General features: G+C 37.6%; 2 protein-coding genes across 2 annotated transcripts; one reads left to right on the top strand and one right to left on the bottom strand.

The window, feature by feature from the left end:
- Positions 1 to 701: 701 nt before the first annotated feature.
- Positions 702 to 2,170, bottom strand: mboat4 (membrane bound O-acyltransferase domain containing 4). The gene is made up of 3 exons (XM_067438115.1): positions 2,049 to 2,170; positions 1,703 to 1,927; positions 702 to 1,629 (listed from the first exon to the last, which is right to left on the bottom strand). Exons 1-3 carry the CDS (start codon positions 2,168 to 2,170, stop codon positions 702 to 704), a joined length of 1,275 nt encoding a protein of 424 aa, XP_067294216.1.
- Positions 2,171 to 6,621: 4,451 nt separating this feature from the next.
- On the top strand, positions 6,622 to 22,943 carry gldc (glycine dehydrogenase (decarboxylating)). Its single transcript, XM_067438114.1, has 25 exons — positions 6,622 to 7,037; positions 7,212 to 7,290; positions 9,199 to 9,334; positions 9,598 to 9,762; positions 9,860 to 9,937; positions 11,860 to 12,007; positions 12,770 to 12,966; positions 13,056 to 13,152; positions 13,465 to 13,570; positions 13,658 to 13,797; positions 13,875 to 13,955; positions 14,063 to 14,160; positions 14,632 to 14,716; positions 14,807 to 14,848; positions 15,067 to 15,209; positions 15,506 to 15,581; positions 17,291 to 17,416; positions 18,462 to 18,611; positions 19,943 to 20,055; positions 20,143 to 20,284; positions 21,442 to 21,553; positions 21,636 to 21,731; positions 21,815 to 21,987; positions 22,209 to 22,289; positions 22,373 to 22,943. Exons 1-25 carry the CDS (start codon positions 6,762 to 6,764, stop codon positions 22,508 to 22,510), a joined length of 3,078 nt encoding a protein of 1,025 aa, XP_067294215.1. The 5' UTR covers positions 6,622 to 6,761; the 3' UTR covers positions 22,511 to 22,943.
- The last annotated feature ends 34 nt before the right edge of the window (positions 22,944 to 22,977 follow it).

Raw genomic sequence — 22,977 nt, forward strand, 5'->3', positions numbered from 1 at the left:
CTAGTGAAATTTAACTGCGGTCAGCCGATGTGAAGAAATAAAAAAGTAGGCTAGGCCTACGGAACGTTTTTTCAACGGGTTTGGACTTAACGTAAGTACATGATAAAAGGATGCTTATTTTGGTGATATATTACTTTAAATAATTAATAATACAAAAAGCTAAACTTGAAGAAAATTATTTATTTATAATGTAAAATGTGGAAGCTTGAGCTCTCAAACCAACCTCCCTGTTGAATTAAGCATTAGTTCATTTTACACACTTTATTAGTAGTAGAGTGTATAGTTCACCCAAAAAGACGTAGGCTATACTCACCCTCGTTACAAACCTTAATGACGTTTTTTTTATATATTCTCTCATCGTTTTAGTCATGACCGATATCACACAAGCAACCAATAGCCTAGCTGCTCCATAAAAAGGTTCGTAAAGAGATTGTAAAAGTAGCCTAATCCATATTGAACGGTTAAATTCAAGTCTTCTGAAAGAACATCCACACTTTATATGCAATGCATGAACAGATTTAATTTAAAAACAAAAATCGACATTGCACAACAAATATGCATACCGTGGTAAACGGTCGCTCAAACATAGGCCTACTTTTCTGATCTGCAGCCTACCAATATTTTGGCTGGTCAAGCAAACTTGGTTAAGCTTCTGGGTTTACCATATTTGGTGACATTTATATAACACTGCTATGGATTTCTCACAGGATTAAAGTCATCAGAATACTCAGTAGTGGAAACACAATGATATATGAAGACCAGAGCAGTTTCACTGATGCTAAACTATGAAGTTCCACACAGACAACAACACATGCAATGGTCAGTTGAGTAAAGGCCCAGTTTAGACACACATACAGCCATTTCCTCCACAGGGAAGTAAGCTTTGGATGCAAGAAGTGATGTAGTTTGTAGTCGCTCTGCACAGAGAAGGCCCAGATGAGAAAGCCCAGTATCTGCCCTGGATGAAGGCCATGCCACCATGCTGAGAACCCAAAGGTCATGAAAAGTGGAGATCTGTTGGACCTTTTGAAAACCATTCTTCGAAGCCACGCTGCTGTGGTTCTGTTCCACTGGCGTGCAAAAACTGACGGACGACTCGACGCTTCAGTCACCCATGGACTTCCATCAGAAAGCCCATCCCATGACGTTTTTCCACTGTGACCATGGAGACCTATTCCTGCAGCACTGTTAACACACTCACTGATCTTCCAGTGCGCATAATAGTTCATCTTAAGTAGCAGTGACAGGATCCAGATCCATAATATATCTTGACAAACATAAGTGCCGTTTACTCCAAATGTGACTGATTTTAAGAGCTCCTTGAGAGGATATTTAATCCACACCAATACTACAACTTGCAATATATTTGAAGTAAGATTCCCTAAATATGAAGCAAAGGGTGGAGTAACACTCATTTGACTAACAGACTCCACAAATTTTTTGAAACTACAAAGTGGTCCTCCAAGAAGAGCAGGAAAATAAAGTGAGTAGCTTAGAAATGGAATAAGGACAGATCGATCCTGACTGCTGTTTTGAAAGGGACTAGAAAGTCTTCCTTCCTGCAGATCAAGTGATAGAGAAGAAACCCTCTGGGTCATCAACATGAGTGCAGATATGGCCAGTAAAAGCCTGTAATAAAACAAAAGCTCAAAATTGGATAATTATTGGATGTTGCATACAGTGTATACTTTTGGAGAATTACCTGGAGTCTGGTGTTTCTTGAAGGCAGTATAACTGGTATTGGATGTACAAATGCCAGCAGGTTTGCCAAAACATCTGCAGTCCCAGCATCCAATGATGAACATGCATTGGATGTAGACAGTGGATAAGGAGCAAGAGAAGGACGGCACTGGAGAACAGCAATAAGCTGTAGGGACCCATTGTTACAGTGGCCAGGATGAATCCTCCCAATGTCAGATAGATATACCTTACAGCAGGAGATGAATTTGCAGCTTTTTCATTTAACAAGTGACCTTAACGTTCTAAGAAAGGAAAATGCATTTATCAAAAACATAAGTAACAGCTTGGATCTTGTTGTCATACTGTACCTGTTGATAATTGAGAGATGTCCGTGTCTAGCTAAACAACAAAAGAGAAATGCAAATGGTATGTTCAGAAACTGGTAAAATAGCTGTGGGTTTCCATCACACAATATCCAAATGAGAACCATCACCAGGCCAGACAGTTGTGCTATGCTCCAGTGACTAAAAAGAGTGCAAGAGTAAAATAGATGTGAGGAGTACAGTATGGCTGACTTATCTTTTATTTGATCTTCAGAGTAAAATGTCTTTCTGGATTTCAGACGTGCATAGATAAACAGACATTCAGTATTTAACAGTGTGTACTTACTTCCGAAATGGAATGATACCATGCCAACCATGTTATGAGTAAACAATTCCCTCAAAAAGGAAAGTGCTTTTTACACACACATAACAGATGGATGGATGGATGGATTGACAGATAGATAGCCATGCTGTGCTGAGACTGGGCAAAAAAGGAATCTGAACCGGATAACAGATCCAAAAGGCAATGAATAAGTGTTTGGTTACAACTGAGTCTAAAAAAAAAACTCCCACCAAGAAACAACCTTGACCAAACTGTGAATAAAAACGGTACGGAGTTATTGCACCCCTAATGCTCAGGCCGATACATACTTAAGGGCACGATCAATCAATCAATCAATCAACTTTATTTATCTAGTGCTTTTACAATGGTGATTGTTTCAAAGCAGGACAATATTGCAACAAAATTCGTTCTGGAGAAAACAGTGATATTATCAGCTTATTTTAATGTATCATATAGCGACAATGTTGGCAGATCAGTATTATAGTTTATAGAATTAAATAAGACCTAATTAATTAATTGTATTTGTATATGTAGTTGAATAACTTAGATCATAATAAAAAAGATCAGAGGGGATTCTTGGGAAGGTTCACATGTCCAGCTCGTGGAGCTATAGTTGCCATCACTGCAGGCTTTGCATTGGAATTATTGATACAGTGCCTTGCGAAAGTATTCGGCCCCCTTGAACTTTGCGACCTTTTGCCACATTTCAGGCTTCAAACATAAAGATATAAAACTGTAATTTTTGGTGAAGAATCAAGCCAAAGAGACTGAACTTCTGGAGAGAGTTTGCTGCACTGAAATTAATTTATTTCAATTGGTCATTATATTTTAGAACAAATGTATGCAGGGTTGAGGAGTGACACTGTAAAAATGAATCATGGGTCTTGTAATTTTCACTCAAAAAAATAAGAGGATAATTAAAAATAATGTGTTTATTTTATATATATTATCATTATATATTATTTCTAAGAAAATTTTGGTTCAGTTTTGTATAGAAATAAAACCAAGAGATACACTTTCCTAATTTTTTTAAGGTAATGTAAGCAATTTTGAGGCTTGAATTGAGAAACTGATTAAGTTGATAAAATTAAAAATTAAAAAGGAAAATAAGCTTACTTGTTTATTTTAAGAGAATTAGCTCAATTGTACAGTTTTATTTAGAGGCACCATTGTTAGTTCCCAGTATGCTTTGCATATGGCTGGAATGAAGTGTTGTTGAATTTGTGTTTGAGTGAAGGGAAACATCTGTTAATGTATAATGTTCATTTATGTTTGACATTTGAAAGAATTTCTATGTTGAAGTTTTGACCGTTACCATTGAGCAGAAGAGTAGAGCTTATGGTTAGGTTGTGATGTGAATAACTGCAAGTATTATTATTATGATTATGATTATGAAGAATGTTTCTTTGTTCAATGAGCAATAACTTTACTAATGCTAGTGCAATAACAAATTTGTTTCTACTTGTGCCAGCATCAAACTGACTATTCACTGAATAACATAACTGAAAGTCAAATATAAACAGGTCATTTACATTTTTTCTAAGTTTACTTAAATTAAAAGAGCACATTCCACTAATAATATTTAATTAATCCAACAAAAAAAACGTAATAATATGTGTAATATTGTAACCATATTTGTTTAAGTAGATACTGTGTAATATTTTTACAGTGTAGATACGTGTAATAAAACTGTGTTATTAAATTACAAAATTAATGTAATTGTTACATTACTGAGGTAAAATGTGTAATTTAATTAGTTAATAATCACATTAAAAGGAAATTGCTTTGCATTGATAAAGTATTCCAAACCACATTTATAACTTATAACAGTAAGCAATTACATTTCCAAAGTAACTTTCCTAACACTGAATGTATGTGAGATTCAACACATTCTTTCTTTTTTAACTTTTTTGTCATGAATTTAATTCCACTTCCTGTCATTCCAATTCCAATTCAACTTCCTGTGGGGTGGAGTCAATTCAATTCAATTCAAATTCAAATTCATTAATTGAATGGAGGCAATTCTGAAATTCTGAATTTTGTACAAGCCTGCATCACTGACATGGACCCATCCTCCTTCAGTGCATTTGCTGTCAAACAGTAAACTCCGCTTTCTGACCATAACCAAACAAACATTTATATTATCAAAACACATCACACACCAGAACAAAACTGTGCAAAAATGCATCAGGTCCAGCAGAGTTGAAGATGGGCTCCAGGCAGTACAAACACATTTATTCAAGCCTTCAATTCAGAAGAACTGAAAATTCTGAAGTTGATGTGTTAGAAGCAGAAAAAAGGGCCAAGTTGTGATGGCCAGACGACTCCAGAGCATCTCCAAAACTGCAGATCTTGTGGGTTGTTCTTGGTCTGCAGTGGTCAGTATCTATTAAAAGTGGTCCAAGGAAGGAACAGTGGTGAACTGGTGACAGGGTCATGGGCGGCCAAGGCTCATTGATGCACGTGGGGAAGGCTGGCCTGTGTGGTCCAATCAAACAGATGAGCTACTGTAGCTCAAATTGCTTAAGAAGTTAATGCTGGTTTTTATAGAAAGGTGTCAGAATGCACAGAGCATCGCCGTTTGTTGTGTATGGGGCTGGATAACCGCTTAATAAATGCTCATGCTGACCCCTGTCCACCCCCGAAAGCACAAACAGTGGGTCCAGAACTGGACCACGGAGCAATGGAAGGAGGTGGCCTGGTCTGATGAATCACATTTTCTTTTACATCACGTGGATGGCTAGGTGCATGTGCTGTGTGTGTGGCTTACCATGGCAAAATGGTTACCAAAATGCTTATCAGTGCAAAATGTGGGAACAAGGCAAACCGGACGAGGCAGTCTGATGCTTTAGGAAATGTTCTGCTGAGTAACCTTGGGTCCTGCCATCCATGTGGATACTATCCTTTGAAACTACCTGAGCATTGTCGCAGACCATGTACACCTTTTCATGGAAACGGTATTCCCTGGTGGCTGTGGCCTCTTTCAGCAAGATAATGCGCCCTGCCTCAAAGCAAAATGGTTCAGGAAGGGTTTGAGGAGTTAACTTGGCCTTCAAATTCCTCAGATCTCAATCCAGTCGAGCATCTGTGGGATGTGCTGAACAAACAAGTCAGATCCATGCAACTTACAGGACATAAAGGATATGCTGCTAACATCTTGGTGCCAGATACCACAGCACCTTCAGGGTTGGAGTCCATGCCTTCACAATTTAGGGCTGATCATTGTATATGTTACAGTTTTTCTCAGTCGCTTTGGTGCATTTCTCAAATCACTATTTACATTTGCACAACCTCCACAACATTTAGTCATTTGTGCACATCCTAACAGTTTCTCAGTCCTTCCAACAAATTGTAAATGCTTTTGGACATGCATCAGTTGCTTTCATACAACTCTCTGCTGTTTTATTACATTATCATTTGCTTATGTCAGTCAAAATGAGCTATTTAGCATTTAAAAATTAGCTATTAGCATTTAAAACTAATAAGTCCTCATTTCATCGCTTGAGTCATTATAAATGTTGAACTATGGTAGTTGTCAAAATCTGTCTTCATTTCTCTCAGGTGAATCTCAACTTTCACTGATGAGAAGGGGTGTGTGAAGCATTATAGACAGTTATATATATTTGTATGTTCAGTTCCATGTAGCCTACAGCAATATTGTTTACAGTTGTGTTTGTTGTAATTAATTAATTTTTTTGCACAGTACTGTGAACAAATTAGAATTGCAAAGAGCATGCAGTAAAAATGTGAAACACATGTCAGTGTCTTGTACTCACAATAATGTGTTTTACTGTATTTTTCAAATGGCTGTGCAAATGTGGTGCTGTCTTGAGCAATATTGTATTATTTACATCCGATGTCAATTTTGAATTGGACAGACATAGATAGATAGATAGATAGATAGATAGATAGATAGATAGATAGATAGATAGATAGATAGATAGATAGATAGATAGATAGATAGATAGATAGATAGATAGGTAGATAGGTAGATAGATAGATAGATAGATAGATAGATAGATAGATAGATAGATAGATAGATAGAGAGAATGAGATAACCTATACCAGATTCTTCGGATTGCTCCAAAATGTTCTCAGCGTTTTATTGGGCAACTAAATTGCAATTACAAAACATGTAAAGACATAGAAAGGATATAGCTGATACCAACAGTATGAGTAATGAAGTAGCCTAAACTAGTCAACTCCCCAACGGCTGATTTGAAAGTTACGGCGAAACCTGAACGAGCGGGGCTTGTCCCTGCGTCAGAGAGAGTTCCCTTATCGATTGGCTGCTCAGAGGAGGCGTATAAAATAGACACTTTTAAGGAATTTCACAGACATTTAGTGGGTTACACGGCGTGGAGGCTTGCTGAAAGATTATCGCGAACAACATTCGTCAATATCAAGCGAAGAACATGCAGAGCTGCGCTAAATCCTGGCGTGTTGTCATCAGCCGGTCGATGAACGCTCGCGTGCCGTACAGGAATACCAGCAGCAAAGGGAATGTTTTTATGAAACTTCAAGGTTTAAACGCAGATGTGTCTGCAAATGTGCGCTATATGGGCACCTCACAAGTTTTGTGGTCCAGAAAGATTGAAAGAATTCTGCCGAGGCACGATGATTTCTCCGAAAGACACATTGGACCGGGTGACAAAGAGAAAAGAGAGATGCTCAATATTCTTGGACTTGAGGTAAGACTTATTAAATCGAATTGAACAGCATATTTTTTTTAACTAATATGCTTGATTGCTAGCCTATTTAAACTATTTATGTCGGCATATCAAACTTTCTAATGGGCAACAGCCTCGCTGTTTGTGTTGATACAATGATAAACAAAATAATAATAGTTTACATTTTGGTTTCAGTCAGTCGCTCAGCTAATAGAAAAAACAATTCCCGCATCCATCCGCCTGGGAAGAAGTTTGAAAATGGACGATCCTGTATGTAAGTTGCTTTTACTCCTCTCAGCAGCCGCAGACAGAGGAAACACGTGTCGTTTGTTGTTGTGAATTCATCATATATTTGCATTGCACTGTCTTGTGAGACAAACCGCGAGGTAACATTTCATTTAAGAGGTGTTTACAAACTATGTGTTCCTGCAGATTTTAGGGCAGCGGAATTCTTGATTCCATCCAGCCTTTCCTATCAAATATATATTTTTATTTCGAAATATTTCGAATTCGGGGTTTCTAACGGACAATACTCTAACAAAGGACTCTATCCGAGCGAGGAATGTAGGTTACACGCTCTTTGTGTGCCAATAGACCTTACTGGAGGGTTTTTCACCGTTAAGTCTTCCTTTGAACATATTTGGAGTTGTTTTTGCGGAGCCCGGCGAGCAGCACCAATCTCCTGACGCCCTCAGCCGATGCCAATAGGATGACAATTAGAGTGTAAAGTTCAGCGTCACACGGCCAGTTTGATCTGGTTAGCAGTAGCATTACATCACGCGTGCTCCTCACAACATTTAACTTAGTTTGTGTAATAATTGGGAATTTAACGAGAATAATGAGGAATAGCAGGCAGAACTTTGAGTAGCATTGTCCATTATAACGTCTGACAATTATTTAAACTACACTTGCTACAAAAAGCGACGATTTACACATACAAACAAAGGAGTGTGAATAACACGTTTTATGTTACTATTAAAATTACTATCGACTATTAAAATGTAAAACAACAATTTATTTTTATGTTAACACATCCATGTAAAATCTCTCTATTTTTAGAGCTTGTGCAAATAACACAAAGACTGTTTTCCCCTCCACAAATCATTATAAATGACAAAATGAGTTTTTTTTTTTAGGTATATTGTGTTGAAATGCATAATTTATTATAGTTACTACAGGGGTTTTTTTATATGGCAGGAGTCAGTTTTCTCGTGTGTGTGTGTATGTGTGTGTATGTGTGTGTGTGTGTGTGTGTGTGTGTGTGTGTGTGTGTGTGTGTGTGTGTGTGTGGTGTGTCTTTAATGAAGCAAGCCATGCTGAAGCTGATGGGGGGGCTATACTGGATTCTGCTGGTTCAGCTGTACAGAGCTCTGCAAATTCACTGCTCAACAAGGATGGGCTGTTCTGGCTCTCTAAACTTTTATGTAAAAATGTTTACATATTGTTTAAAGCAATTTAAACACTATATAAAACCTCAAATAGCTGCCTGCTTCATTATCGCACACACATTCAGTGTAAAACAAGACGAACACCCTGCACACATGTTGTGTGAGGGGGGTCAGTAATGTGTATTTCTCTCTAGTTGTTTTTACTACTGCATTATCTTTGCCCTGCTCAGTTGATTTGTTGCTAAGCTGCGACACAATGCCTCGGGAATTTTTGAGTCTCTGTCTGAACTGGCTACAGTGCCCTCGAACTACAATCATTAAACTAGTTACCTAGCCATCAGGAAATGTCCCATATTTGCGTTGTACCTTTTCACTAGTAAATTATACATTGCAAAAGCTCTTAGTGCATTTATTAATCAGTGGGATCATGTGCTTTTGTAGTTTTTATCAGTAGGTCATACATTGTTGCAATTGATGTGATGTTTTTGTAGCGTTTTAATACCAGGTATGTTTGCTGCCATGCACTGTCACTTATAAAGTTTGAGACTGATTTTAATTTGATGCTACACAGACCTTTTTGGAAGGAGCTTAAATCTGAAAGATCTAATAATCTTCTTTTTTTCTTTTTTTTTACTGTTGAATCAAACCAATTTTTTCATGACTATATTGACGACACAACTGCTAAATCTATGCGAGCACTGTTTAATTAACCTAGGGAGTTATACACACAGTTTGTTTTAATCAGTAACCTCAGATATCCAAATTGTTCTTATCTTTGTACTTAATCCCCACAGGTGAGAATGAAATTCTTGACTCACTCCAAAAGATTGCATCGAGGAACAAGTTGTGGAGGTCCTATATTGGAATGGGCTATTATAACTGCTCCGTTCCACAGGTCATACAAAGAAACCTTCTTGAGAATTCGGGATGGTATGTATGTCTTGCCTTTTTTTCACCCTGTGGTGGAACAAAAGCCAAAAACCTAAACTATCTTGACACACATCAACCCTTTGTTTCAGTAATAGAATTAAAATGTACAGCCACAAGCTAGAACACCACATTCATTATTAGTTTCTCATGGTCAGTTCCGTTCTTGTCAAAAAAGGAATAGCGTGCCCAGCATCAGATAAATCTTGTGACTCAAACTGAAGGTCTTTGGTTAGCGCTTTAGTGAGTTTCTGTGTTCACTGTAGGGTCACTCAGTACACACCGTACCAGCCTGAGGTCTCTCAGGGGCGTCTGGAGAGCTTGCTTAATTATCAGACAATGGTCTGTGACATCACCGGAATGGCAGTAGCTAATGCATCGTTGCTGGATGAAGGTACAGCTGCTGCGGAAGCCATGCAGCTCTGCAACAGGTTAGTGCACCAACTGCTGAACCAGCACTTTATGGCCTTTAGCATGCCCAATGGCAGGGAGTGATGATGATTTACTCTCACCTTTTCCTTTTCAAAGGCAAAACAAAAGAAGAACGTTCTACATTGACCCACGCTGCCACCCACAGACAATTGCAGTTGTGCAAACCAGAGCTAAGTAAGGATGTACACCAATTTATAGAATAAAACTGTCTGTATGTCCCTCTGTTGTTGTCTATCTATTCTATTCATCCGTCTCTTTGATTATCTACTTATTGCTCTATTATGTCTCTATTCAATTCAATTCAAAATTGCTCTATTGGCATGACTGTAAACATAACAAATTTGCCAAAGCTTTGAATATATGTACATGAAGTAATAATAATAAAGAAGAAAATATTATAGCATAACTTAAACTCTAAAAAATGTTATCATTTACTCCCCCTTAAAGTTCCAAACCTGTATGAATTTTTTTTTTCGGTGCTGAACACAAAATATATTTGAAAGAATTTTGCTAACCAGACATTTGATGGCACATTCATAGGACTTTCATAGTAGAAAAAATGCTTTAGAAGTCAATATGTGCTGTCAACTGACACCAACATTCTTTAAAATATCATCTGTGTTCAACTTAAAAAAGGTTTGGAGCAACTTGAGGGTGAATATATGATGACAGAATTTTAATTTGGGTAAACAATCTATTTAAATGAACTGTAACAAATTAGAATGTGTGACCATTTGATACAACAGTTTTTAAAGGGTTCATTCACCCAAAAATGAAAATTCTGTCAAAAAAATACTTACCCTCATGTCGTTCGACACCCGTAAGACCTCTGTTCATTTTCGAAACACAAGATATTTTTGTTGAAATCCAATGGCTCAGAAAGGCTTTCATTGACATGTCATTTCCTCTCTCAAAACTCTCTCAAGACTCATAAAAGGCACTAAAGATGTTGTTACAAAGTCTATCTCCACTACAGTGATTCTACAATAATTTAATTAAGCAACGAGAATAGTTGTGCACAACTACCCCCCCCCCCCCCCCAAATAACGACTTGTAATAAAGTTTTGAACCGTTATGAATCCGTGTAACGATTCATGATTCGGATCGCCAAAGTCATGTGATTTCAGCAGTTTGGCAGTTTGACCATAGACAGTAAAAGAAATGGACACAGCGACCCCATAGATTTCAATGGCAAGAACTGAAGTAAATTAGAAGCACTCACTTCCTGATGACTGAGCGTACTGCGCAGCCTCAGACTGAGCTTGACGACGTAGATGTTACGTGAGCCTCCTGTCTGACCGTTGTAAGTCTCCTAGTAGTTGTGGAAAGTGAAATCTGAATCGGATTGTTTAAATGTTTTGTCCCATTGCTTTTGGCTCACTATTGGCTTCTCCCCATTCTTCTCCCTTTTGCGCACAAAAACTATTCTCGTCACTTCATAAAATTATTGTAGATGACAATTTCATTTTTGGGTGAACTAAACCTTTAACATGTATTTAATATATGTATACACACATACTGAGAGTCACCTGCATCAGAGATCCCTTATCGATTGGCTGCTCGGAAGAGGCGTATAAAATACACACTTTTAAGGAATTTCACAGACATTTAGTGGTTTACACGGCATGAAGGCTAGCTGAAAGATCGAGAACAATTTTTGTCAATCTCAAGTGAAGAACATGCAGAGCTGTGCTAAATCCTGGCGTGTTGTCATCAGCCGGTCGATGAACACTTGCATGCTGTATAGGAATACCTGCAGAATTTTCATTTGGGTAAACTATCCCTTTAACATTAGAACGTGTGAGCATTTGATACCTCAGTGTTTAACATGTATTTAATATACGTTTACATGCACATACTGAGGGTCACTGTGGTGGATACACTGAGGTCAGACACAATACATGCATACGTTACTGTCATTACACGCATTCAGTTGTTGTCTCAGTTTGCGGCACATTCACACAGCCAGTCATGGCTGTAAACATTTTTATTAATTTGATGCATTTAGGAAGTGCTCTCTATGTCTGACAGTCTATCAATCTCTCCGTCTTATTTCCATCTTGTCATCTCGGATAAATAATTGTTTTATCCTGTAGTTACATTGGTGTGAAGACCGTTCTCAAGCTTCCTCATGAGATGGACTTCAGTGGGAAGGATGTTAGCGGTGTGCTGTTCCAGTATCCAGACACTGAGGGCCGGGTGGAAGATTTCACTGCACTTGTTGATCAGGCTCACAAGGGTGGTGTATGTACATCTGACTTCTGTTTTTCATTATCAATTTATATTTACATTTGTAACATTACTCACCGTTTCCAAATCCAAACCTGTTTGACCACTCTCTGCTATGGAAATCGAAAGGAAAAAAACTTTCACATGATTTAAAGGAAGTGTTTGTAAGATTGTGGCCGAAACTGGTACTGCAATCACTTTCAAATTACTGTAGAGCAGTGTAGCACCTCCCCCTGACTCACGGTTGCCAGGAACGTTTGTAGCTGCAGCTGTGGTAACTAGAGCAGAGCTGGCAACCCGGATGTCCAAACACTACTGACTTTGTGATTGGTCGATAGGTGGAGGGTGGAGCTTCAGGCCAAAACACAACATGTCAACATCAACAGTTGAAGGCTTTTAAATGACAATATCCTGGTCAGACTAGTGTTGTCAGTGATATATGTTTTTGAAATTAACATGATTTCTTAATGTCTAGTGACACATCAGGGCCGTTTTATGAATAATTAAAATATATTTCTTACATACAGTTCCTTTATTATGGTGTGACCCATCTTCATGGCAAGTTTAAATGCTGAAGTGAGATTAAAAATATCTCCATCTGTTTTCCATGTAGATTAGAATAAGTAAGTCATTCATGTTTTGAATGACTTGAGGGTGAACTATCCTCTGTTCCCATCACATAATCTATTTGAAGTTTTTGTATACAGATACATTGACACATACATGATCAAAAAGTATGATTCGATTGTTTATTTTTTTTCTCGTTTTTTTACAAAGGCACTGGCTTGCTGTGCCACAGACTTGCTGGCACTCTGCGTGTTGCGTCCTCCGAGTGAGTTTGGAGTTGACATTGCCTTAGGCAACTCTCAGCGCTTTGGAGTTCCTCTCTGCTATGGTGGGCCTCATGCTGCATTTTTTGCAGTCAAAGAAAATCTGGTCAGGATGATGCCTGGAAGGATGGTTGGAGTGACCAGGTGAGTCGGTCCTTTTTATAGTCTCAAGACCTTGGTGTAGTTTGCCAAATCAGTGTTGTGTATAAACTGTCAAATGTTTCCTGTTACAGAGATGCTGCTGGTAAAGAGGTTTATCGCCTGGCTCTCCAGACCAGAGAGCAGCACATCCGCAGAGACAAAGCCACTAGCAACATCTGCACTGCGCAGGTAGAGCTTAACTAATCTGAAAATACAATGTACGTCAGCATGACCGATTTGAGTTTTAGACCATCGGAGTGAAGTTTTGGCCGGTCCTTACTTTGAGACCCTTTGTAAAGGCGTTTTGTTGTTAACACTTGGTTTTTGGGATATTATAATTGGTTTAGGTTAGTTTTAGGCACCTAGTTATTGGTAGGGTTCGGGTAATTCACTAGATGTGGCATTGTGTCAATGAATATCCTCACAAAGATAGCTGTATAAGAATGTGTGTATAATCTGTGATTTTATGTCTGTACTCAATTTGAATGTCTTTAAACTCAGGCTCTTCTTGCAAACATGGCTGCCATGTATGCATTGTATCATGGTCCTCAAGGACTGAGGCACATTGCAGAGAGAACCCACAATGCAACATTGATTCTCGCTGAGGGCAAGTTGTTTGACTCTGGATTACTTGTTTATAAGAATTTTATATGGATTTTTGTGATGCTGATTGTTTCTTGTTGATTTATAACAGGGCTGAAAAGAGCTGGGCACAAACTCCAACATGAGAACTTTTTTGACACGCTGAAGATCAACTGTGGTGTGGCTGGCAAGGACATCTTAGAAAAAGCTACGCAGAGGGAAATCAACCTACGGTTGTACAGCGATGGAGTGGTGAGACCTGTGAAAATGTTTAAAAAAAAATAGACATTATTTTATTCATTTGTTTAATGCTTTTCATTTGCTTTTAGCTCGGAGTTTCTCTGGATGAAACCGTCACTGAGAGAGACTTGGACGATCTGCTCTGGGTATTTGGGTGTGAATCATCAGCTGTAAGTTCCTGCCTGATTCAAAAAGATTTTGAATATTTCTAAAAATCTGTTTGTCTTTGTGCCCTTTTGAGAGATTTATTTATTTATTTATTTTTAACCTTATTCAGGAGCTTATTGCTGAGAAAATGAGCGAAAGAACAAAAGGATTGCTTGCAAGCCCTTTTAAGAGAACCAGCAAGTTTCTCACCCATCCAGTGTTTAACAGGTTGGTTTGTTTGTTTCAATGCTAGCTAGGGGGGAGGGCGTGGAATGATGTTTTATGCATACTGAGCTTTTTACACTGTTAAAGACTTGGATTCCCATCGTAAACATGGACAAAGTTTCAAAAAATAAATTGGTTTTGTTTGAGGATGCACGCTTGAGGATGTCACAGCTTTCAGATGGTCTCATGCAAAACCTGCACGCACTCGTGATTCTTTAGCTCTGCCCACTCCATCTGCTCATTTTTTTTCGGAAAAACTCTGTACAGCCTATCTTTCTTTTATAAATGTAATACAATTAAAGACTTCTCAGAGATATGAAGGATGCAATACTACTCTATAGGCACTCAAGATTGACATGAGATTGAGTGTTTAACCCCCCCCCCTTTAACAAATCTGTTTGTGAAGAAAACTTGCCACAACTGTGTGGATGTGCTTTTTTTCTGTATAGTTACTTGTATTGCTTTAAATTTCAGTTATCACTCAGAGACCAATATTGTACGTTACATGAAGCGCCTGGAAAATAAGGATATTTCTCTCGTACATAGTATGATTCCATTGGTAAGTAAAAAAAATCAGAGCATCACGAGTATACTTGGGGATTTTTACTTAAAAACATCACAGTAACACAAATTCCTCTTTTGAATCCAGGGCTCATGCACAATGAAGCTGAACAGTTCCTCAGAGCTCATGGTGAGTCCGTCTTGCTCTGCTTTATATTAGCCCTCTTTTTTACTTGTTCTTTTCTCATTTCAACCAATCAGGGCTGCATTTCCCAAAAGCATTGTAAGTAAAGTTGATCATCAAGGTCCTTTGAGACAGTGGTTCTACAATCTTCTTAGGCTTACAATGCTTTTGACAAACGCAGCCCTGGATCGTTTCGTTGTTTCACTGTAACGTTTTCACTACAGCCAATCACCTGGAGAGAATTTGCAAACATCCACCCCTTCGTGCCTTTGGAGCAGGCTGAAGGTTATCAGCAGCTCTTCAGACAGCTAGAGAGAGACCTTTGTGAGATTACAGGATATGATAAGATCTCCTTTCAACCAAACAGGCAAGTGTCTTGTCTGAAATTGCTTCTACAATAGCAAGCAGATGATTCATTTTAATTGCAAACAACAGTGGTCTTGTATAGTTGACAATTCAATTGTCAACATGATTCTTTATTTAGGTTAGTTGTGCTTATAAGTGTGGGGGTGTGTACGCATCTATACGTTCTGCTTGGTTGAGACTTTAACAGGATCATTAATATACTGTACTCTTGGGCAAGAGCCTTTTGAAGCAATCTTTGAACTCTGTTGTGCTGAGGTAGAATGGTTACATGATGCTATTGATTTCCTTGTCCCGCAGCGGCGCACAGGGGGAATATGCGGGCTTGGCAGCAATCAAAGCCTATCTGAATTCCAAAGGAGAATCTCATAGAACTGTGAGTATCATCCTGCAGTTAAACGCCGCTCTCATTTAACCTCATGTTTGACCTCAGGGCCTTTTTAAAAACATTCTTGACATCAGGTTGAGCCTGCATGACTTTTACTAGCATCAAAACTGAACAAAATTTTAATCTGATAACACTATTCAAATGTCCTCCATAATATATTTTTTAAGTAGATCAAATTAATTAGAAATATTATATATAACATTTATTTAATTCAGTTCAACACGCATTCATACACATCAGGTTTCCATGTTTATGGGGACATTCCATGGACATAATGATTTTTACAAACCGTATATTCCATCCCCTGACCCTAAACCTACCCTTAAACCCAACCCTGACAAAACCTTTTTTGCATTTTGCAAAAAAAATTGTGTATTGTTTTTCCCCTCTTTGTTCCCAAATACATAATTTAGCATGATTTATAAGCCGTTTTCTTAATGGAGACCAAAATATTTTCCCATAAGCCAAAGGTTTCTGGTATTACATACTCTCTAATGCATGCACACACACACATACACAGAAATTGTACATAAATTGGGACATTATTATAAATAATTATTAACCCAACCTTAACAGAAAAATTCCTGCATGTGTACCATTTGCACAGGTGATTTCTACAGCTTTTACAAAAAGGGATATCCACAAAGGGTTTAAGATTGTGTTAAACAGACATGTTTGTTGAATTTAATAATTTTTAAAGATTTTAAAAATAATAAATATGAAAGTTAAAAATATATTTTTGTCAGTAACTGTAGTACGCATTTTGCACTACCTGCAAAAGTTGGTGAAAGGAAAGCAAACGATTCATGAGCAATCTTTTCTTTTTAATGGTAATTGTTAAATTCTCTCCACAGTGTAAAGGGACAAATGGTCAGAGGCGTTTTGAGGCCAAGGGAAACATTGTTAAAAAAGTAAAAATTGTTGTGGCAAGTTGGGACTGGAAAGAACATTAGCGATAAGAACGTTTAGTCAAGTCATTGTAGTGTTTTGTAACCTGGCCTTTGTTTTTTATCATCTCCCTAATAAGCAGATCTTAAAGATAGCGGATGAAGCTCTTAAACCAGCCAAGGTTCAAACTGCCATGATTGAGTAAATAGCCCTAGAAAACAACCACCCCATTACAGGATTCTACTTCAGGGCAAGATTCCATATTTGGTGATTTTTAAGACTTGCAGTCCTTGGACGATGAGTTTGTCTATGGTGACCTGCTGCAAATTGCATAACGTTTAAGTTTTTGGGTCACTGTGTCCTTAGTTCAGAGTCTGCATACAGTCTGTTATGACATTTTGACATTTGATGATATTTAATGGTTAAGTGGAAGATACTTTAGAATTCTCTTATTTTTACTCTCCTGCATGCCAATCCAAATATCTGTGGAACATAAAAAGATGCATAACAAAAGTAGACCTTAAGTTTACTTCTAAGCTTCATGAAAGTAGACCAAACAGACTGAAATTTGTTTTTAACAATTCTTATTCAAGCTACATATTCTTCAAATTACTTATCACATCTTATCTTTTTTTTTGTGTGTGTTTTAAATCTATTTAATAGAAATGATGTAAGTTAGAGTGCAAAAATAGGTTCTGTACATCTTAAACAACCAGTAAGTTTCCTTGATTAGAAAAATGAAGATTTGTGTTTGCTTATTTGGTTTTTCAATTAATCTTCCATATTAAATCTGTTATGGATTTGTTCAGGTCTGTCTGATTCCCAAATCAGCTCATGGAACAAATCCTGCCAGCGCACAGATGGCAGGCATGAAGGTTCAGGTGGTGGAAGTGGATAAAGATGGCAACATCGATGTGTCTCACCTTAAAGCCATGGTATGTACAATGATTTAAAGTGTTTTGTGTTGCATCACTTGTCAACAGGAAGTTTTTATCTTCGGTTAGAGAGAACTATTTACACTGATGTGGATGATATCACAGACACGTTCCATCAGTGTAAAAGTGTAATTTCTGCCTCACTAGCAGCATCAGACAAAATAGAGAAAATGACAAGATTCAACCCAGTTTCTTGAACACCCCTTTCGTCTGCCACTGGTTAAGCAAAGAAATGGTGCCAAAGTTAAATGAACACGCCGAATTTAAGACTTCAGCTTATTCACCGTATCCCCTAGAGTTAGATAAGTCCATACATAAATTTTTTATCTGCGTGCGTGCGTGCCAGATCTCTGTGACGCACCCACCGCTAGCCTAGCTTAGCACAAAGACTGAAGGTAAATGGCTCCAGCTAGCCTATTGCTCAATAAGTGACAAAATAACACCAACAGTTTCCCATTTACATGTTGTGACGTGTATAGTTACATCATGTACTAAGACCGACGGAAAACGAAAAGTTGCTATTTTCTAGACTGATAAGGCTAGGGACTATACTCCCATTCCTGCTTAATAATCCAGGAACTTTGCTCTCGTACTATGGGTGCAGCGGTACAATATTACACAGCGCCTGAAAATAGGCTAACTTCCGTCAACATAACCAGCGTGACAACCTGCTTGCACAGGGAGTGTGCTGGGGACTATTTTCAGGTGCTGCGTAATCTCATTGTGCCTGCTGCACCTGAAGTACGGCAACAGTTCCTTGATTATTAAGCAGGAATGAGAAACTGTAAACACAACTGTTTAACTCTAGGGGAGTTGGAAATTTTGCCCATTTTCAAAAAAAGTGGAGTGTTCCTTTAAACTCACACATTGTTTTTGTCATGATGCTCAAACAGAACGTTTTGAAAGCTCAGTGTTCATACTTTCTGGAATCCACCTATGAATGGCTTGGTTGTGTCTGGGATAGGGAAAGAGTTTTAAGTTAAACATCTAAAAATGGCACTCTTTGCCTTAAAAGATGTACTTTACCACATTTTTTTTTTGTCAGGTGGACAAACATAAGGCCAACTTGGCCGCTATAATGATCACCTACCCCTCCACTAACGGTGTGTTTGAGGAGAACGTCCGTGAAGTGTGTGAGCTCATTCATCAGAATGGTGGACAGGTGTATCTGGATGGTGCCAACATGAACGCACAGGTAAGCTGAATTAAGAACCATAATGCTTTAAAGTACTGTAGTAAAAAGAGCTGCACGATTAATCGTTAATTGATTCAAACACCCACACGATCTTACTCCTAAATGACGAAGTTTTGGCTGTGTCTATTAAACATTTGACAACCAAACCGGAACATTCTGATCTGCATTGGTGCTGCCGCTGAGCCAGAGAGCAGTTGTATAGGTATGAATCATTTCAACCACACAGTATTATTATTTCTGCATTAAATATATTCGAATGATCACAGAAGTACTTGGATAAAACTTTATAGTTTACATATAAACGCTGATGTCTAACGGTAGTGGTCAAAATAGAGCAAATCACCTTTTGGAAGTAACTTAAGGCTTCAAATAATGATTATATTGTTACACCAGTAGGTGGGGACAAGTGACTGTTACATTAAAAAGAGATCCATTAAAAAAATGCTGATTCATCAATTAATGAAATGTCTTTGAGTGAATCATTGAATCATTTATTCAAAAATACATATATTATTATTTCAAATGAATTATTTTTAAATAGACAGCAGCAATTGGAATGGTCAGAACCTCTAGTAAATCGTTACGTGTACACTAATAAATTATTTAGAAAAAAGTTACCTGGTTGCCTTAAAATTAAGTTAATTGAAATTTAAAATTGAGTTAATACAATGAAAATGTTTTGAGAATTGGACAACCTTTATTAAAATATTATTAAAAGATTTTGTAAGCATATTGGGTAATTGTGTGTGTTTTATTTCTGATGATGCAGTGAAACATGCCAAATAGTGCTATTTTCATGATTTATCAATTTTATGTGGTTCAGACACAATAATATTTTGAGTTTCTATTTATTAAACAAATTTCCTTCATAGTATCAACTCAAATTTTTAATTTCAATAAACTCAAAATTTTAAGGCAACCAGGTTACTTACTTTTTTAAGTTAAACCAACAAAAAACATTTTTTTTTTTACAGAATCGTGATCTCTATTTGAAACAAAAATGTGATTCTCAATTTATCCAGAATCATGCAGCTCTAGTAATCTTTAACAGAAGTTATAAAATGGTTAACATGAACTAAAAATAAACAATGCTTTTACAGCATTTATTAATCTTGGTTAATTTTAACGTCTACAGTTGTATATGCAATATGATTAAACGGTGCACCACGATTCTGAATCAATATTATTATTAGTAGTAGTAATAAATGCTTTGAAAGTTTTAGCTTGTTACAATAAGAGCTGTTTTCACTTTTTACATTTTTAGAGTTTTACATTTAAATGTGATTTTATTTTAATTCCCTTCTCAATGTTCTTGTTTCTCTTTGATTCAGGTTGGATTATGTCGACCAGGAGACTATGGCTCAGATGTTTCTCACTTGAATCTCCACAAAACCTTCTGCATTCCTCATGGTGGTGGCGGCCCTGGGATGGGACCAATCGGAGTGTAAGTGTTTTGAAGTGAACAGGCCTTTCCTATGGCACCTGTACCAGAAATGTGGACTGCAGTTAACCTAATTGATCTTGCCTACAGGAAACAGCACCTTGCCCCCTTTCTGCCCAATCATCCAGTGGTGAACATTCAGTCTACTAATGCAGGAAGTTCTCTGGGCACCATCAGCGCCGCTCCCTGGGGCTCCAGCGCTATCCTGCCCATCTCATGGGCTTACATTAAGGTCAACATTTCCTGCCTTTTAAATTATAGGGATGTACGATATTAACATTGGCCGAGGTAGATTTACTAAACCGGGCAAATTTGCATGAGCGCAATTCCAAAAAAGCACAGATGGAAGTTCTGTGTTTGATATACTGGCGACGCACAATTTAAAGAACAGAGACATGGCTGTATCATTTCCATAATGACCAACACAATCTACCAAGAGCAGCATTAAAATTAGCATCTTGTTTAAGACATGCTTTTTGTGAGCTCTAAATGGTAAATTGTCGAGCGCAAACTTTAGTATATCACCTTGCATGATTTCTTTAAATACTCTCCCCCTGTAAGTTTTGTGTCTGAAAGGGAAACTCTTTCAAAAGTATATGCAAAAGTAACCCTGTCCATGGCTTTTTAGTGCTCTTTTTTTCACTGAGGATCTTTTGTATATCCTGACAGTAGTTTTATTTTTTATGCCAAAAGGGGGTTTGTACTGATGCAAGCTGTTAGTAAATCTGGCCCTAATTATTTTACATGTCTGATATATAACATTTTCTATACTATTTGCCTAAATATTTATTTAAAGTTTTTTTTTATATATATATATGTATTTGCTAATGATTGCATTATTAAATTAGTCTCATTTTTTTATAAGTTTTAGATTATGGCAAATGAGCTGCACAATATCAAGCTAATATCTAGACGGGGTTACCCAGCCTTAACTGCCGGCCATTTGATTTCGCTGTGCAACTCAGCCTGGAAACCTTTACATTATTTTCTGCGGCTTCTGTTTCACTTCTGCAAGAACCACAGTCACAGACTGGCTTATCCACCTGCCATGCTATTAGCGGGTTTAACATGATGACGGATAGAGAAGCGATGGGTCTGTGCCCGTTGATCACGCCTGTTGTGGTCTGATTGGCTGAAGGACTATCCAATTGCATAGCGAGTCATTTGAACAAAGCTTGTTGATCACGTCTCTTGTGCAGAAGATACAGAGCAGACTCCCCAGACCAGTATTCAATCATAAATTAAACTTGTTCTAGTGATCAGCCAGACAAGCTAATATCATTAAATATATTTATATTTTAATGTAGTTATTATTTGCTGAGATGTTACCTATGTATCATGCATCCCTAATTTATTAATCTAATATTTGATTTATTTTTCATTTAACAGATGATGGGCTCAAAGGGTCTTGGGCACGCTACAGAGGTGGCCATCCTTAATGCCAATTACATGGCTAAAAGACTGGAAAACCAATACAAAATTCTTTTCAGAGGCACTAAAGGTTGGTGTTATTGAATTAAATATTTTATTTTCATATATTATTCGAGTTCCTCACAAATTTCACATTTCTGTTCCCGTTTCAGGATTCGTTGCTCATGAATTTATTTTGGATGTGCGGCCTTTTAAGAAGTCGGCAAACATTGAGGCAGTTGACGTAGCAAAAAGACTGCAAGATTATGGTAAATTTAATATAACCTGCTTAAAAATATATATATTTTTCATGGATGACAATTCACAGATTCTCCACAACCTTTTATGACAGGTTTTCATGCACCGACCATGTCATGGCCTGTGGCTGGAACTCTAATGATTGAACCCACGGAGTCTGAGGATAAGGCAGAGCTCGATCGCTTCTGTGACTCTCTGCTGGCCATCCGACAGGAAATCGCAGACATCGAAGAGGGCCGGATGGACTCTAGGGTTAATCCTCTCAAGGTGAGCACTAACTTAACGGAACATTCCTTGTCAGCAGCGCCTGTGGAGCTTTACAGTAACACTCTTGGTAGTTTGTGGAGCGTAAACATATTTAAATTCCTCATGCCAACACAAATTAAGCACATTTATGCACAGAAGAATAAGCACTTTATTAAAACACTAGCTTCTCATTTCTGCCAAAACCTGCAAATAATTTTTTGTCTTGCATTTGTCATCCATAGATGGCTCCTCACTCATTGGCCACTATTACCTCGACCACATGGGACAGACCTTATTCCAGAGAGTATGCTGCTTTTCCCATGGTGCGTACCTTAAATCAATGTAAAAATGCATACTACTTAAATCAGTTTTTTTTTTTAAATGTACCTTTTAACTGTTATTTCAGCCTTTTGTGAGACCTGAGACCAAATTCTGGCCCACAATCTCCAGGATCGATGACATCTATGGGGACCAACATCTCGTCTGCACCTGTCCACCCATGGACGCCTACGAGTCTCCGTATGAAGAAAGGGCTTCCTCGTGACCTCATTATTCAATGAGGCCATCCGATGGACTTCTTCATCCAAATGAACCATTCCCATCAAACATTATTATTCATACATTGTTCCCTGTGATTTTTACAGTCTCTTCGGTATGTTCACAGTGCCTCAGATTTCCTTTTGCATACAATGCACAAATAGCTGGCCTCTTCTCCTGTTACTCTACTAAAACAATCCAAATATGATTCAGATACTGTAATTGACCTGTATAGGGGTTAATTTTTGTTGTTGTTGTTTTTATATTTTTATTCACTGTATAAACATATTTGGGTGTTTTTGGTCTGTATCTAGGTATAACTTACTGGCACTGTTCTCAATGTTAATCATTTTATAGATGTAATGTAAGTTTTCTAATTATTTAAGAAATAGAGCCTATTGTTTGTTGCAATTTAATAAATATTTTAAAAGGAACACTGATTTACATATGCCTCGTAAATCATTGGAATTATTA

Source organism: Pseudorasbora parva, chromosome 3 (genome assembly GCF_024679245.1).
Source record: "Pseudorasbora parva isolate DD20220531a chromosome 3, ASM2467924v1, whole genome shotgun sequence".
Classification (NCBI taxonomy): domain Eukaryota; kingdom Metazoa; phylum Chordata; class Actinopteri; order Cypriniformes; family Gobionidae; genus Pseudorasbora; species Pseudorasbora parva.